This window comes from Apus apus, chromosome 1, assembly GCF_020740795.1.
Source record: "Apus apus isolate bApuApu2 chromosome 1, bApuApu2.pri.cur, whole genome shotgun sequence".
NCBI lineage: Eukaryota > Metazoa > Chordata > Aves > Apodiformes > Apodidae > Apus > Apus apus.
The window spans coordinates 42,250,642-42,269,389 of record NC_067282.1 but is presented as its reverse complement, the minus strand read 5'-3'; the positions used below and the strand labels follow the sequence as shown (position 1 = coordinate 42,269,389).

Genomic DNA, 18,748 nt, shown 5'->3' with positions numbered 1-18,748 from the left:
TTAAAAAATGAGGGAATAATCCCTAGATCATGCTCTAATTTAATTACAATCTTTAGTGAGGTTCACTGCAAAAACATAATAAAAAATGTCCTTGGCTGCTTTTGAATTTGCCCACTGACACCTTTCCATTCCTCACCTTTTGTTCTCACCATGCTCAAGTGTCACAGCACCCTGTCATGTGCTCAGACGTTAGCTTTTGGTGGGCTGAAAACAGGCCCAGTGGGCCAAATTATCCCTAGGTGCAAAAGAACAACCCCCTTGGCAACTTTGTGGCTGTGTTAGGAGGGTACAGACTAGGATTTACCTGCCCAAGTAGAAACAAAAAGAAGGTAGATTTTTAATGTAATTGAGAATTTTCATCCCAGCACATTGCTCTGGTAATCTAAAAAAAATCCTGGTAACCTAAACCACCACCAAATATCACAGCAGTCTCAATAATACCTTAAGAGCTGGCAACCTGCAATAATAATGAAGCAGTGTGTCTTGTAAGTAACAAAATTACCTAAGATTTTTCATATGCATTTATACTGTCACTTTTTATGTAGGTGTATTCACAAGTGATCAAAATTCATGTACAGGTACTGTATTACAGACTAAATTATGTAATGACTTTTGTGATTTTAAGATAGCCTTAGTTTTAAATGTTAAGAAAACTTTCTGAGGTAGCTACTTAAAACTTGCTGTAGTGTAAGTCAGATTAAGCCACAGTTTCGTAAGTTTCTCTGTTTGCCTCATGCAGGTCATTCTTCGTTGCCAGCAGTCTCTACTTTGATAACTAGAAAGTGTTTTCTTTACCACACATGAAGAAATAATAAGCAGTCCAAATGTAGCCAGTATTACTGAGATACCTAAACTGTGCTAGCAGAGAGCTAGTAGAAGTCACAGTGTGCATCTGTAAATGCACTGTGTTTCCAGAAGGGGTTGTTGCATTAGCTTACTGAATATGTTTTTATAGTAGTTTCTTTATGAAGTTCTATAACAGAAAAAAAATAAATATAAAAAATGCAGCTGAAGGTTCATTTTAATCACTTGATGTTCTTTTACTCAGAAGTGGTTTGCAGCTAAGACATAAATTAAAATTTAATACCAACTTTCCCTTGAGTCATCAGTCATTTGGGGAGGGCTTTCTTTTAGTGAGCCCAGCCCTTGTCTAGAGTCAGTGAACACAGTTTACATAAAAAACACAGCAAAATGGGAAATCTAACTGTTGCTTCTGGAGCTGCTGTCTAGCCATAGACTGCTGAGCTGGTTCATGGTCTCTAAAGGGAGCCTCTAACAGCTGTTTTTCAGGGCTGTGGTTAGCCAGAGCTCAGTAGGAATGACAGCTATGTTTCTTGAAAAGCACACTGCAAGACCCAGAAAGTGGCCCATCTCTGACCCTTCAGTACAGGAGAGCACAAGCTAACAAATTCAACAGTTAGCTTTTCAAAGAAATAGTCTTGGATTCTCCTGTTTCACCTGGCCAAACAAACACGTATTTAAACAAACCACTTTGCCTGTCTTCCCCTTCCTGCTGCTTGCTTGCAGGGTCAGGCATCTTTCCAGTTTTGCTCTTTACTCCAGCTGCTTTTGGAGTCTCTTCAGCAGTTACTTACGTGGTATTTCATGGGTGAGGAGGAATGTCTTTTTCTTTGCATCACCTTCGAAGTTTGTCTTCTCGGTTTGTCCCCTGACACAAGCAGCCCCCAGTTCCAGTAGGACTAAACCATGTCACCCTTGTGCCTCATAGTCCCCCTCACACCTATCTCTTGGTTTCCTCCCATTGCCCATATGCCCATTGTTGTGCTTGCTTTCCTTTGGAGAGCAGCAGCCAGGATAAGAGAGAAAGTGGTTAAGACTGCCTTTCTGCTCTCCTTTCCTCTCCAATCTGTTTTTGGCACAAAATGTAACTAGTGGGTTGGGCTTGGCCAGCTGCCAGATGCCCACCCGACTGTTCTCACACTCTGGCTTCTCAGTGGGACAGGGTAGAAGGTGGAAGAGCTCATGTATTGCAGTAAAGGTAGGGCAATCACTCACCCACCAAAACAGGCTTGGCTTGGGGGAAATGAATTACATCTATTGCCAATTAAAAATAGATTAGGAAGGTAAGAACCAACTCTCTCTGCTGTGCCCCTTCCCCCCCCCCCCCCGCTTTTTTCCTCAGGCTCGACTTCACTCAATTCAGGTATGGGGAACACTCACTCAGTTCAGGGGTATGGGGAGCAGAGACTGGGGTCATAAAATCATAGAATGCGTTGGGTTGGAAGGGACCTTTAAAGATCATATAGTCCAACCCCCCCTGCAGTGAGCAGGGACCTCCCTCTAGATCAGGTTGCTCAGAGCCCCATCAAGCCTGATCCTGACCACTGGGGATGGGGCCTTCACCACCTCTCTGGGTAACCTATTCCACTGCTTCACCACCCTCATTGTAAAGAACTTCTTCCTAATGTCTAATCTAAATGTACCCTTCTCTAGTTAAAGGCTATTGCCCCTCATCCTATCTCTACATGTCCTCTTATACAGTCCCTCCCCAGCTTTCCTGTAGGCCTCAGTCAGTCCATAATTGCTCCTCTCTGCTGTTCCTTCCTCCTTGTGCTGTTCCCTTGCTCCGCTGTGGTCTCTTCAGGTGAAGGGGAATCTCTGCTCCAACATGGAGCAGCACATCCTCCACTCCTTCCCTTCTCACCTTAGGGTCTGCCCAGCTGCTTTTCACGCTTTCTTCCTCACCCTGCCTGTGTGGTGGGTTTGGTTTTTTTCCCTTTCTTGAACCTGTTTTCCCAGAGGTGCCACCACCTTGGCCAAGGGGCTCAGCTGTGCCCCACAGTGGGTGTGTTGAAGCCGGCTGGAGCTGGCTGTGTCTGACTCAGGGCAGCCTCGCAGAGGTGACCCTGCAGCCCCCTGCCAGCACAGGGGCACCTGCACCCCCTGCATTCCTGTACAGTATGAGCACTGTAAGCTGTGGGTGGACAGAACAATGTAGCAATTCCTCATCTTTGGCTGTTCGTAAGACCTCAGACTATGTGACTTTTCAAAAATATCAGCCTAAAATTCTGCCTGACATCAGTTGCCAAAAAAGCCGGTTGCCTACATGCAGCGGCTTTGCCATGTGTGATCTGGAGGGAAGACTGTGATGTTGAACTGAGTCAGAAATCGGCTGAGGGTTTTCTGGCAACTCACTTTGAGTTAACAGGAGTGACATAGGGCCCAGCCTGTTATCTCATGATGCACAGTCGAAATCAAAGATTGCTCCTGAAATGTTGCTGTAAAGTTCACTTTTGAGTGTGCTGTGTTGTGTAAAGCAGACCTCTTTCTCTCTGCTTTTGGAAGACATCTAGAGTAAGTAACTTAAGGCTAAACTGAGTTTTTGATGAATATAGTATCTGCAGGTTTTTTTCAGGCCCCCTGAATGTGTTTGTGTCTCCTGTGTGTGCTGCTGGAAATGCTGGTACCTTGCTGTAGCACCACTAGGTGCCTTTGTGAATCCAATCTGGGGAGCTCAGCACAAGCGGTGCCATCCAGCCCAAGCAAGTGGATGTTTGTTGTGCACCCTGATGTTGTTCTGGGACGAGATTAATTTCAGCACGCTCATATTAATCCATTATATGTCTCTTTCCAGCACAAATGGACCCCCGAGGCCTATCTCCCAGACAAATTAAAAGTGACAGTGATGATGACGACCTGCCAAATGTGACCTTAGATAGCGTTAATGAAACTGGATCTACAGCGCTCTCCATAGCCAGAGCAGTACAAGAGTAAGTATCACATTCCCAGAGCGAGATGAGCGTTGCCAAGGTGCTCCCAGGCCGATGGAGGCACCAGCCCCTGGGGGCTTCCAGGGGCGTTCCCCCAGCTGTGGGCCTGCATACATGCCAACATCTCTTCTTCTGTATCTTTGTTCACTTCAGGAAGAGATGGCTGTATCTCTCCTGTCTCTCTGATTCTTCTTTCTTTCTTTCTTTCTTTCTTTCTTTCTTTCTTTCTTTCTTTCTTTCTTTCTTTCTTTCTTTCTTTCTTTCTTTCTTTCTTTCTTTCTTTCTTTCTTTCTTTCTTTCTTTCTTTCTTTCTTTCTTTCTTTCTTTCTTTCTTTCTTTCTTTCTTTCTCTTTCTTTCTTTCTCTTTCTTTCTCTTTCTTTCTTTCTCTTTCTTTCTTTCTTTCTTTCTTTCTTTCTTTCTTTCTTTCTTTCTTTCTTTCTTTCTTTCTTTCTTTCTTTCTTTCTTTCTTTTTCTTTCTTTCTTTCTTTCTCTTTCTTTCTTTCTCTTTCTTTCTCTTTCTTTCTTTCTTTCTTTCTTTCTTTCTTTCTTTCTTTCTTTCTTTCTTTCTTTCTTTCTTTCTTTCTTTCTTTCTTTCTTTCTTTCTTTCTTTCTTTCTTTCTTTCTTTCTTTCTTTCTTTCTTTCTTTCTTTCTCTCTTTCTTTCTCTCTTTCTTTCTCTCTTTCTCTCTTTCTGTCTCTGTCCTCATTTTTAGGTAAAGTTTCAAATTGAAATTGTTTTCTTCCTCTTTATATTTACTTGAAAAAATTGCAATGTTTTTTCTCTGTCCTCTCCAGAGACCAGGTTAGACTTTCATTCTGAAAACTTGACTTCCTTTTCCAAGAAGTTTCTTCTACTTGCTGTCAAGTAGGAACTACCTGCATTTCTCCCAAAGGACAGCATTATTGAAAGGAAGTTAGCAAGGGGCTTGGAACAGTTTTTCTATTGCTGTTATTTTCCTGTGTACCTTGACTCACTGGATGGACAAATAACTTCTTAATGTCTGCATTGCTTTTTTAAAGAAAAAAAAAGTTCATAATGAGCATTAACCATTCTGTAGATGCATGAGCTTGCTCAGTCACTGTAGCAGCTGAAAGGGAACCAACTGTGAGGTAAATAAGTATTAATAACCCCATTTTATAGGTGAGGAAAATGAGGTTACGTGTAAAGGTCACCCTGTAGATCTGAAGCAGAGCTAGAAATAGAACTAGAGCCTCCAGGCACTGAAGCCTGTGCTAGACTCACAAAACACATTACTTTATCTGAGAGGTTCAAAATACAGACATTCTGGATGTTATTAAATAGGAAGGGATATAATAAAGCCCATTAGACATTGTTATTATATAATTTATTACCCATGTATTTTAAATGCCTTAAATAAAAGTACTTAGCTTTGCTTTGTCTTCCTGGCCATCAGTAGCCAAAAGCGCTGGTGTTTCCAAAGTGATATTCTATTTGCTGAGAGGAAACTCAGCCGTGTTTGTGGAGGAACTACTCTTTTGGGTTTTCACCAGGCATCCACTAATTCTTTTTGTAGTCAAGTGGACTAACCTCAAACCTATACATCCCTTAAGCAGAAAAGGAATTCTCTGTGGGCAAGGCAAGATGTTCGCTCTCACTGTAATTAGCGTGCTCCCCTTACTGATGTTGATAGAGGAAGGGAAGGTTTCTTCAGCAGTAACACTATTGCTTGATAGGCAGGCTTCACACATATTTTGAATTCGCTAGTTACAACACCAGACCCTGAAGTGCTAAGTATTTTTTTCTCAGTTTATAGCACACATAATATGCCAGAAAAATAAAACAACCTGTCATGATTTTGCACTAAATGGTTCTGTCTAATTAAGGAAAAGAGGTAGCATGAGGTGCTAGCAAATGCTTCTAACATATGACTGACTGGCAGGCAAATATATTCCTTGTGATTGATATTACTTGAACACTTAGAGAATTGGTCAAATAATGAAAAGCTTGTTTAGCTTTTCTACAATGCATTCCACTGTTTCTGAAGGTAAATGGGATGAATATTACTTGGCTGGCTCTGGAGCTTAAGAATTACATTAAGAAATTTAATAATGTAACATCAACTCATCCTTGTTACAGGTTTTATTTAAACAGTAATCTGTTAGTTTATTTCAAAAGCCCCATTAGGAAAATCTAATTTGACTGTGATCTGCACTTTGTCTTCTTTCTTACTTCATTCTCAGTCTCAGACACCACACGTACAGCTGCCGAGCTGAAAAGAGACATTAGCACATTATAGCAACTCCACTTTATTTATTTATTTGTTGGGCTATAATATATTGTCATATTGCCTTACAGGCTGGCTCTGTTCTTAATTTAGGCATCTAACATGTACCTTATTATTAGATGTTTAGCAAAGCATTCCACTGATAATAAAAGCCTGCATTCTACATACCCTTATTGCAGAGAGGAAAGTGCCTTTGAAGCCTTCCAAAAGGAGATCCTGTGTGCTCAATTTCAACATCTAAACTTAGCAGACAGGAATTTCCTCTGAGGACGTGGAAAGGCACCTACTGTTCTGCTGAGTAACTGGGCAGCATAGGGGCACACATAAAAAGCCTGCTTCAGTAGGCAGTAAAGCGTTAAGCCAAGTGCCTAAGTGAGGCAGGCTGGACCTCAGAGGCTAGAAGACTGTCCCATGGAGTGTGTTCTTTCTTATGTGAGCTCATGAGTTATTTCTTGTGAATATAGTTAAAAACGAACAAACAATCAACAAAAAAACCTTATTGCTGAGAGTCTTTTCTTCTTGCGGAATACTGGCTAGGTAGTACAGCATGGCACCTCCCTAGGGATGACAGCATCCTTTCCTTCGTACCAGATTGCTGTTGTGCAATCTTGTCTTTATTAAACCAAATGCCAAGCCTAGTTTGTAGATGCTGGTAGAAGGTATGAGACAGAAGTTTACCTTTTTCCACTTGATTTTCAGACATGTTTTAAATTATCCTGTAGAAGGATTATAAATATACATATATGTATGTATATATATTTGCCTATTGCTGCCTATTCTCCAGGAGCAGAGATGGATTTCAAATAAGCTCTGGTGGGTATTTGCTGTGAGTTGGTCCTGTGCAGCCCCACAGCAATGTGTGGGGCTGTGGGGCATTTTCTTGGTGAGGCTCCTGGCTTTCCCTCTGTGCTGTCTGGGGACTTAAAGATATGTCTTGCCTAGTTAGACGTCTGCAATGTAGATAACTACATCTGAGCTAGTTGTCTTCCCTCCCTCTATATGGGATGAATAGCAGTTGGTGTGTCTAGGCAGTAATTCTTTTGACCTATTCTAGCTGTCTAATTTAGGGGAAGAGAGAGAGACTCCAGCCCATGAGTGTCCGTTCCTCTCCATAGACTGCAGGCAGTGCAGACAGCTGCCTAGGACACGTCAGTGCTGCAGATCTCTGCTCTGAGGTGAGGGTCCAGCTATCCACAGTGCCTGACTGAGGAGTCAGAGTGCCAGGAACTGGGAGTGACGGGATCATACTGAATGCCCCAACATCTTCCCTGAATCTAAGTCGGCCAGGAGAGGTTAGCAATGCCGAGGTTTAATCACGAGCTGAAGGAAATCAACTAGTCGCTGTTTCAGGGAGGAACTGTTTTTTTAATACATCTGATTTTAAGCTTGTTGTGTTAGAAATTACCCTTATGTGGCTGGGTCATAGGATAGTTTGGAATGCCCATACGAAAGCTTTGCTTTTCAAGTCCTCTAAAACTGGAAGGCATCCTACTGTGTTGCTGCTTTGTTTCAGGTCCACCATAGTCGTAGAAGAAAACAAATCTTGCTAGTGAAAATCGTGACAATCAGGCATGAAAAGCCACATGTTTGACATTAGTTCTTATTTACTTAAATAGAATGTAATTTGCTTGCATATTTGTAATATAACCAAGTATGACTATTTCTCAGGAAAATTGCTTTCTTGCTGCTAACTTTATATTGACTGAGCTTCCAGACTTCTCAGTAGTTCTTTTGGAATTAGTCCATAGTCTTCCTTCAGTTCAGCAAACCAAATCAATAATGTAAAGTTATAGATGAGCAAAGTCATTATTTCAAGCAGAGTACTTTGGTGAAGTTTCCTTATGTGACAGTGCTGCTTTATGGCAGTTGCTATGTCTTACCATAATATCTCAGATAATATGTTCTGGCTGTTAATAAATATTGCAACAATATGTAGATTTCAGTGGGCTTTGCATTATAAGCAGCATTTCATCCTTTTTGTACTGTGTTTTGCAAACTCATTTTGGCATGTAGCTCTCTAACAAAGAGCAGATTTGCCACAATACATCTGACACCACCAATGCTTATTACACAGCAAGACTAGTATCATATACTCAGGGTCAAATTTCAGTTACGCTCTACAAATCTTTATGAAGCCAAGGGAAGAGAAGCTGTTAGTTGAGCCCTAGAAGACCAATCAAAGTTTTTAAGGGCCATCCTTGGAGGAATCATGCTGCTCCCTCAGCCTGGCAGTCCTTCTATCCCTAGATAGCCCTGATGCAGTAGGGCTCAGGAGTCATCTCCATGGTACATAGTAAAACAAACCCTGAACAGGGCATTAATCTCCTTCTTTCCTTGCACACTTGTGCAGTAAAATACATTATTTTACAGCATGCAGCTCTCCATGAATATATGTGACATAAGATCTCCTCCTTGCACAGGCTGAGAGCAGAAGTAGGAGAGGCAGAGGATGATTTTTAGCATGAATTTTGATCAGTGTATCGGTAAAAATCTAAAGATCCAGAAATTCCTCTTTCCCTCTAGACTATTTTCTAGCAGGTGTAGGCAGAAGGAACCCCTGTGATGAAACCTTTTTTTTTTTGAAGTAATGAGAAAGAGAAAATGCACTGTGCATATATAGACTGATGATGCTTAAGGCAGCTTCTTATTTTTCCAGGGTGATGGAGAGGCAAAAAATTAAAAGAGGAAATCCTGAGTATTTGTAGTTACAGTTGCAGTTAATTCATAGAAATGTGATTCGTCATTTGGATGTGACCATGGTGGCCTTTTGTGTGACCTCTTCATTGCGCTGAGCTGAATGCTACTGAGTTCTTGTCTGAAAATGAGATCAGGGGCTTTGACCCTAACCCCCATTCTCTTGGGCTACATTATGTGTTTGATACATTGATAACTAATGTCATCACCTTTTATTTTAAATTCTGCTGGCTTTTATTATTGCAGTACAGTGGAAGATAATTTTGTATATTGCATGAACAAAGAAGAAATTCCACAGCAGACAGGCAGCATAGCCACGGTACCAATGAACTCTCTCAAACTGTTACGTATTTTTCAAATCTGATTTTTTCTCTTTAGAACTCTTTTTTTTCTCCCTCCTTTTTTTCAGTGTAAATTAATTTCTGTGGTGATTTTTGTGTCTTTTGAGATTTAGAACTGTGTTCCCATCAACCATTCATTTTCTGCACCGATACTGTTTGTTTTCCTGCTTCAGCTGCAGTCATTACTACTATTGTGCTATTCATTATAGGGAACTTTGACCTCAGTTTTTTCTTCTAGTTACAGACATAGTACTTTGTCCTGAGTCTCCCAAGAAACATAAGTGAGGGTGTTTTGGCAGTACTTGTGTGAACTTTGCTTCTCCCTCCTCTGGTACATCTGCCCTATGTGCATTTTAAAACCGGCACACAATTGGATGGTGATTTTACAGATGCAGAGGTGACTAGTGCTGGTCCAGAATTTCTCAGTAAAACATGGGTTTTTTCACTAAAGAGTGCTATTGTGTCTAAAGTAGGATCATAGGAATACATATATTTCAGTTTTATTTTTCTCATGAAGATTTTTTCAAGTCTGGGGTCTGTTTTTCCAGGCTTTAGAGCAGAAGATTGCGTGATTGCTGCAGAGCTTCCAGGGGGAAATTGTCCCCACATTCAGAAAGCAGAACTGCTTGTGGGCCTCCCATCTCCTCACAGGCTGTGATGCTGTGAGGCTTCTCCTCAGGCTCCTCAAGAGTCACTCTACAAACTGAACTGACTTATGAAATATTAATAGAGAGGTGTGTATGCAAATACATAAGTAAAAGACACTGGTGACATAGAGCCCCGTAAGGCAGACAGTCATCTGTATTATGGTTGATGCCCCCACTGTGTCATTTTTTCAGGGATATTTTCTGATCTAGTTTTGTTTTGATTTCTTTCCTTCAGTAGTGTCAGGTAGGTATCCTGTGGCAGATAAGAAAGGGTTTCTGCAGTGAAAAGTGTCACTGGCTCAGAAGTTGGCTAATGACCCAAGGTCATTGGGCTGGCAGAGGTGTAATGTGTCTCAGCTAGATTAGGGAAGCTCTGGGCAGTACTGGACCGTCCAGTTCAGACGTCTTAGCAGCAAAGCTTATCTCTCACAGTGTAATCTATCTAAAAGTTAGGCTGAAGTATTTTTTATTTCCTCAGTGGAAAGATGTGTATAATTCTAGGTCAAACAATATCATCGGTTGTAATTATCTGCCTTTTGGAGGTGTCTGCCTTCACCAGTGGTTATAAAGAAGCCTGGACAAATGGCTTGGCCAGAGTGATAAACCTCAACACTGCTGAAGTTATGTATGAGAAGTCCCCCTCTAAGTCATTTTCTAAGTCCATGCTGGAAGTATTTGAATCAAGAAAAACTAAACCAGTACATCTAAACTTCGGGCCTATGCAACTACTATAAGTGTGATTTCTCCTATGTGCATGAGGTTCAGATAACTCATTAAAGAAGTACTGACTTCTTTTACAGTGTGTTTATATGGCACTTTACAAACTTTCTTCTAGAAGAATTTAAATCCTCTGAATCTTCTGTTTGTGTATAAAGAAGTAATGAGCCTAAAGTTGTACTAAGGACTTCTACTACAAGAGCTTGAAAGCTCTTGAAAGGTAGTTTCTCTTTAGGCACTACAAGTCAGTAATTCAAATGGACCTATAATGTTCTAAAAAGTTACTTTTTCTTTTTCTCTCTTTTATTTTATTTTTTTTTTTTTACTATATACTATTAAAAAAAAAATGTTTAATAGCAGTTGGGCAGTCAAATCAAAGGATGCTATTCTGTGCATGCACAGAGATTTCAGGATTCTTGGTGTGGAAATTTTTCCAGGATAACAGATTTCCCATCAGCCAGCAATCATTAGGAGCAAGTGCCACGTGGATGGCAACTGTAAATCAAAAGCAGCTTCTGCAAAGAAATTGACAACACTGCCTGCTTGGTAGGGCGGTGTTATTTAAATGACAGTGTATTAGGAGATATGGGTATTGTCAGATTGTTGCCTGAAGAGAGCTGATTTGAAAATAAAAGTGCTTTTGGCTTGGTCTACACAAAATTACATTTTCCTACCTCCCCTATAACAGTAAGTTACCTTCACTGTTGAATAATTAATCTAGAGCAAGGAAACATTGCCATTAGGGTGTGTGTTCTTCTCAGTCACTTTGATGTTCTGGACATTGCTCTTCACTGAATATTTTACCGTACCATTGCTGGGAGTAATACTTTCCTTTTAGGAGGAATATTTAAATTAAGTGCATAATAACCTGGAAGAACCAAGGAATTCTGGTTCTGTTAAAAGTCCAAGGAGTTTTACTGTTAGCTTCATTTGGTCTACTGATTAATCTTAAAGCTGTAACAGAAGTCTGGATGCTAAAACAAAAAAAAAAAAAGTAATTCAACATTTAGGCTATTTTGGGAGCCAGCATGGTGCAGCAAGAGGAGCATTTGTGACATGGATGGGTTCATAGATGCCTTTCTGTATGTCTCTCTGATTACCTTTATCCATTACAAACTCTCAAAGGTCTTGTTTCCCAGCTTCAGTTTGGTGTCTGTATTGAATTGTCATGTAATTGGCTTCTCAAATATAGATTAAATTTGTTAATTAATTTAGATTTTAGCCTAAGAAGTGCCAGTCATTTCAAAGTAGCTACCAAACTTTGCCATTATTGAGATTTTACATTACTATAAATGTTTACACAAATGTGCTTTGGAATAAAATGCCCCCAAACAGTACTGTATTATTATAATTCATATAGCACTTTTTATCTTTGGAGTGCTTTGCAGACATTAAATAATTAAATTGTACAGGTCCCTTGTGTGTTGAAATATTATAATTATCTGCAGGTTAGTGACTTGCTCAAGGCCATGCAGCAAAGGATGAGCTGGGATCAGGAATGTCTGCCTTCCAGTCATCCACTACAATGTGTTGCTCCAGAGCAAAGCTTGAGTCATTAGTGGTTAGATATGTGAAATGCATTTTATTGATAGGAAGGCAGGCATTGTGTAATTGCTTGCAGAGCATGACACCAAAGAATGAATTATAAATAATACTATGCATTGGTGCTATCCAGCTAGCAGTTTGCACACCTATTTGGCAGCTGGTTCCCCAGTGATTCGTTATTCAGCTTTTTCTGTTTTTTCTTTGTAAATCAGCACAGAAAGCAGAGGCAGAGCTGTGTGCAGTGAGAAATTCAGAGCTGTAGCAAATACTCGTCAGTGAGGATTAGATAGCAGAACACTGCCAGAAAAAGCCACAATAAAACTACCTCAGTGAACTGCTGTCTTGACGTACTGATAAGAAAAAGAAAGAGCATTGTCCTCTGCTGTCACTTGAGCCCAAATTACTTATTTTTTCATTATCTAGATCAGATAAGTTTTTATCTTTCCTTTTTCATAAGGCAGTTCCTATGATTTTGTGACAGACCAACATGCAGCACAATTAAATCGTAATAGCAGTGCTTATGCTGATTTATGGAAAAATGTTTCCTGAGTGGTTAGATCAATGCATGTAAAAACACAAAAATGTGTGTAGGTCACTGGTGTGTAAACTCTGTGCAGAGAAGGGCACTCTTAAGAGAAGAAGAACACTGTTTAGCAAGGTACAATGAAGCAAGCATGTGAGTACAGGGATCTAAAAAAAACCCAAACACATTTTTTCTGCCTTTTTCCTGCACAATAGGAAAAGATTTTGCTACGTTTTCCTCTTTATTAGTTCAGTGCTCTTTCACTAGCAATGACTCCACTGCTACTTCATTTCTCACAGCAAGTTCTTTTTATGCTGGAGGTAAAAAGGAGTGAAAGGAAGCTCCTGGATGATGGATACAGAACAGTTTTTTGACCTAAGCCTATGTGCCAAGGTGTCATTCTCCATGTGTATGTGACTGAGAACATGAGTGTTACTATTTTGGACACATCAAGAAAAGGATAATTGGAGCTTAAAGCCACCACATGTATGAAGTTACTGAGCCAAAGTAAAACAAATTGAAGGCTGAAACAAGGAGCAAAGCAACACAATGGCTCAAATAATAGTATCTAATCCTGAGGAGTGTCAGAAAAAATGATAGTCGCATGTTTCAGAGTCAAGCTAAGTACCTTCATCTTTATAGCCATGACAAACAAAATATGTGTCAATAATGACATTTTGGGTCATTTTTTTTTTATTTACCCACCCTTCTGGGTTATACTGAGTTGTCACAGGATAGAGCGGTGCAAGGAAGTATGAAAACTGAGGCAGGCAGAAAGTAAGGAAGAGACCAGGGTGGATCAGAGGCGGCAACAACTGCCAAACCACCTTTGCCTGGTATGTATCACTGATCTCAGGTGGTGTGGAGCAGGCTGGCAGGTGCTAAGGTCAGAGGCTGTCCTAAAAGGTGCTCATCCTAAGGCCTGTATACAGTATCTGCTGCTGGCAGAAATCTCCAGCATTGTAAACAGAGCCTGAAAAATGAAATTACCTGGAAATGAACAGAAGCTGCTGGCAGGCACGAAAAGAAATACTTGTGTTTATGTACTTGTGTCCTGGTTTGAGAGTTAAAAAATCAGCAGTAGTCTCAGTCTTGTCAGAATATCTCCCTCAATTATTTGCATTAAAAATACTATATTTAGCATAGGGCTGGGATACTGCATGATAAATCAGGGGCACACAGTGCTGTCAGATAGACAGATGGCTTCACACAGGTGTATCCATGGTGTTTCTCCCAAGAACTCAGCTCCATTGCTATTTCTGATCACAGTTTTCTGATCACAGTCAGAACATTCATAAACAAGTTCACAGTAAGAACTGTAATAATGACCAAAATCTCAGTCATAAAAGTTTCAAAAGCGGAGTAAAATGATAATGTCATATAATACATTATTTGCTGAAAATTATTAACTCAGGTGAACAGGTTGATTCCCTTTGCTCTCAGTATTTCCACTTCTGACCTACTTGCTCTCTGTATCACCTCATCATTTCTGAGATTTTTAGTCACTTCTAAAGGCATAGTCAAAATACATGTGTTTTTCCTCTTGTTTGAGGGAAGCTACGAAGTATGTGCAGTTCTGTAACAGGTGCGTCCTTGTCAATATACTGCATGGCACAGAGGTACTGCTATCCCTATATGCTTGCAACATGCATGAAATACTGCAGGTGCCCAGAACCAAGTTGATCCAGAACAGCCCAGGCACTGGAGGCAAGATGTGGATTGCCTGCTTTGGGGGTCTGGTGGAGGCGTTGTGAGGTTATAAAATAGAGGATTGGCTCCAGCAATGTTTCAGAGCACCTACATAAGACATCAACACAGTTAAATGCTCTGAAGTTCAGCGAGCAGAGAAACCAGCTTCCTAAAGCCAGCTCCACTTACCTGCTAAGTACTTGTCTATAAGTCGTCTCTGCTCTCTTTGGAGCTTGAGCTTCTGACTGTAGTTGTTCATTAAAATACAGCTTGGGAAAAAAAAAAACAAACAACAAAAGAACCACAGTGAATTACTGATGTTCCCAGCTTCCCATTGTGAAAAATAAGAGCTCAAGTACTTTATTTGGAGCTTGTCTCTACCTGTTTTAAAACCCAGAACATCCTGACCTTTTCCTACCAGCCTTCCCTCTGTTTAAAAATGTGATGGTCAGCAGCAGCAGTGATGCAGCCACTCACATGTGGCATGAAAACCTAGAGTTTAGAGCACTGTCTCAGGAAGCCAGTACATTTGCTTATACGTACATTTGCCAGTTCTGGAATGCAAGGCTAGGATGCAGAAGATAACCAGGAGTGATCATCCTACAAAGTCCTTTTCCTCTTCTTTTTCCTTTTGTTTTGATTTGGAAAGTGACTATTACAGATCTCTTTTATGCTGAATCTGTGTTGTCAGGTGTATTTTAGCCATTTTCCTAGCACAGATAAGAGTTGGGCATTTCTCCCCACAGTATCTGGATCAGAGCAGAGGTGGGAGGCCACAGCCATTTGGTTTTCAGGACAAATAGAGAGGAACATAGTAAGCTTAGCTGTCTTTGAGGTTGGCTGGCTGGGTGTCTTCCATTTCTGTGCCTGGATACTGTACGTTCTAACTGGAGTTTTATTTGTCTACTAAATTTCCCACTGACGAAAATGTAGCTTTCAAATACTCATCCTTACAAACTGTATTTTTGCCTTCCCTATTGCTTAGTTATTAAAAAGGGACCTTTATGAAAATAAGTGCACAAAATTTAGAGTAATGACTTCTGGGTAATACATTGCTGTTTGTATGAGGTATAGGAATATTTTTTTTATTTTTTCAATAAGGCACAGAGATTATGATAAATGAATTGACATGGGAGAGAACAGTCAATGTTATGGTTTCCAGCTGCCATTTTTCCAGTGCATATTGATTTCAGTTGAGAGCTAATGGGTTAGGGGAGATGTTGTCCTGGTGCCCTTTGATTAGGTACTGACACAATTGTGAAATAAAATCTGTACCTATTGATACCATGGGACAGGTACCTGAGATAGGTTTTTGAAGGAGGAAGAGGTTCTACATGGAGAGTGAAAACAGAGTGTGGACAGAAAAGTCAGGTTGTGATAGAGCTAATAACCTGAACTCAGGAAGTTCTTTACATCATTTTGTCATCTTGATAGCAGATTTTTGACATTGTCGGGAATTTAACATTTAACAAATGGCAAAATCAGCAAATAGAAGGAATGACCAATGTTTACTCAAGACTTGACGCAAGGAAATGTGAGAAGTTTGAAAGATGCAGTGCAAAATCTTGGCAGAAAATAGGTTATTAGTAGGGTTCCAAGGACCAATGGAAAGTGCAGTTATATAAATCAAGAGAAGTTTCTTTGAAAGTTTCCTCTTCACATTCAACAATTACTGTGCCAACCTGGACATTTTAATTGAGCGTTATAAAGGATCCAGAATGTTTTGAGTGCAAATGCATTCAACTGCTAGTGTGCTAGAACATTTTTATGATTCATGTTGTTATTCTAATATTTTTTGCTAGTTTCTTGGGCGTTGGCCTCAGACTAATCTCAGGGTACTTTTGAAGTCTAAACCACAGAGAAAAGGACAAAAGAGGTTATTCATGGACTTGGCTTTCTACAGGTTCTTGGTTTTTTTCCTAGCGTGGTGGAACTGTTTCGAAAAGCCAGCTGTATCATGCTTTTTTTTGAGCATGTGCAGTAGAACAGAATTGGTCACTGAAAAGGAGCATTCCACGTAGTCCAAATCCCAACGTAGGATTTTATTACAGCTGTGACATCATGTATTTGTGTTGTTCAATATTCCAAATAATATTCTAGAAGATTATCTGTTTTCCCTGGAGTCTCAGTTTTAAGTACAAAGCGTTAAAAGCTAGGTTTTCAGTGATGTGTTGGGAATAATATTAATCAGAGGATTCTGGGAGTGGGCGTTTGCTCCAGCCTCTTCTTTTTTGTGCAATGTCTGCCTCCTCTGGATTGTCAGTAATATTTTCCTGTTGGTCACTGATTATATTTTAATAAGAAAGTATGGTCCGCCATGATCCAGAATTACCATTAAGCGACACCTGGACCCCTAAGCTTTGATTCTACTCCCATGCAAATTAATGGCAGAGTTCCTAATGACTTGCTTAGCATTAGTTGGGACCTCTACAGAGCAATTTCAGTTTAAGATGGAGTTTTAAAGTGAATGAGAAAATCCTAAAGTCCCTCCACACTGAAGCTATGTGCTTACTTTGCAGTAAGTGTTCCTCAACCTTGTCTAAGTCCCCTGCAATTGTTTGGGGTAACTTAAAATTCCTAATTGTCTGTGTTCAATTTCCAGAGAGAGCATGTGGGGCTGTGCCAGGTCAGCTGTTAACCCTTTTCGTTTTTTCAACTCCAGGTATGAAGCATTTTATTGTGTATTCTATGATGTTCTGTTTTATTGACAAAGTCTAGTAGCAGTGCTTTTCAGCTTTTTTTGCGTCTTTATGTCAGGGCTGAGCAAGGCCCAAAACTGATTTTTGCTACTGCTTTTTGTATCTTGGGACTGGGAGGGGCATGGTATGCATGACGGGAAAGCTGCAAATTCTTTTTTCCAACTCCCAGTGACTAAAATACGAGAAGAGAAAAAAAAATATCCTGTCTGATGTTTGATAATGCAGTTTAGAAAGTTCAAAATAGTCTACTGATGCAGTAGCAAAGCTAATATGAATCAACATAGCTTATGTTATAACGGCTCATTGCCAGTTACCATGAAACAGTTGACAAGCAAAGCTGTAAAATATAGGAAAAACATCGTCACAGACATCTCCTTTTTTGTCAAGGAGACCAAAATTTTAAAACCTTACTTTATCCTGTGCCTAGTAAAGGCCCTGCTTTAGAGTTTATATACAAACGCACTGTGAGATTTCAGTGAGGGCTGTGATGCCATAAGGTGTCTTGGGTTCATCTCACTTGCCCAAGGAGAAATGAAGTCATATGTCAGAAGGGATGTACCAGCATTGATAGAGTTCCTGTTTCTGTTGGATTTGTTGCTGCTGTTTTATTGTGTTTTGAAACAGTGTGCAATGAAATGTCCACACTTAGTGGGTTTGCCGCTTGTTTTTCCTCCCTCCTCTTTTTGTTTGTTTTGTGGACCCCTAAAAAAAATCCATCTAAGTTGAGTTCATCATGTGACAAGTGGAAACCATCAACTCACTGCTTTGTCTACTCTTGGTAATCCATGGACCCTCTATCTGTGGAGTACAGAAGGAAAAACAACTTCACACATTCAGTATAAACAAATAAGTTGCAGAATAAATCTAATTAATCACATTTATAAGTAGAGCTAACCTCCGTAATAAAATTTAAAAGGTGGCATGTTTAAGAGCAGTTACACTTTCAAATTGCTAATGAGTAGTCAAATACAGAAACTGTTCCTCAAATCTACTCCTATCTCCAGTTTGCAGTTAATTACCTTATAACTGCTATATTTATATTAAAAATGCACAGATCTTATTACTTAAACATTTTTTAAGCTCCAGCACCAGCAACATCTCTGTTAAAGCAAATACAAAGCTTTTAAGGTTTCCTTGGGTATGAAATTGAGATGGTATATTTATATATTAAAATTCTATAAAATTTTCTTGGATCTGATTGAAATTATCAGTGCGGCTTCAGAAATAATTCTGAAGAGCCTCCTAATCTCCCAAGATGGTGTGTTTCTAAAATCCATTTGTATTTCAGCTGCAACTTGTAATGCAGGCTCCTATACCTGAAACGAGCAATAGTATTCTATATAAACACCAGTTATATTACCTTCTTTTCTACAGGACACATTTTCAAGGAGGATGATGTTGTCAACTTTTTGATCTTTTTTTTAGTGTTGTCAGTATTTTGCTCAATACATTGCTCATGAATTTACATGTAGAGTTTAGGCATGGCAATGAATATGAGACCCTACTAATGAGACCCCCTGAACAACCTGCATGGTTAGATTTAGATGAAGATGGCAGAAGTCAGCTTGTGTACCAGTTTTAAACCACTGAAAGTTTGTTGGCTCTGACTGGAGTGAGACAAGACTGAAATGCAATATTCTGGTGAGGCAAATAGCTACTAATAAAAAGAAAAACTTAGAAGAGAGGTATAGGGTCTTCTGTATCTTTTTAAAATAGAGGACCAATTTTTTCAAGAAGGTCACATCTCTCAAATCTCATATAGGTTATGTGGACCTGTCTGTACAGTGAAATGAGGCCAATGAGATGAATATACAAGTCAGTGTATCATTTGAAAGTACAGATTATTATGGTGCACTTAAAACTGCTCACTGCTAGGAGTAATCTTCACAGCTGGTCTTACTTCTTGGAGTATGGTG

The 18,748-nt window shown here is 39.9% G+C and overlaps 1 protein-coding gene across 4 annotated transcripts in view; it reads left to right on the top strand.

Annotated features, from left to right (window-relative positions):
- The window catches only part of KLF12 (KLF transcription factor 12), a 247,807-nt gene that overhangs the window by 167,086 nt on the left and 61,973 nt on the right, over positions 1 to 18,748 (top strand). For 3 of the 4 annotated variants that reach the window (XM_051608921.1, XM_051608922.1, XM_051608923.1), the window contains 2 exons: positions 3,596 to 3,731; positions 16,736 to 16,795. In XM_051608921.1, the coding sequence (XP_051464881.1) occupies positions 3,596 to 3,731; positions 16,736 to 16,795 (196 nt within the window). The remainder of the gene's footprint in view (positions 1 to 3,595; positions 3,732 to 16,735; positions 16,796 to 18,748) is intronic. The other variant, XM_051608924.1, reaches the window with a different exon arrangement.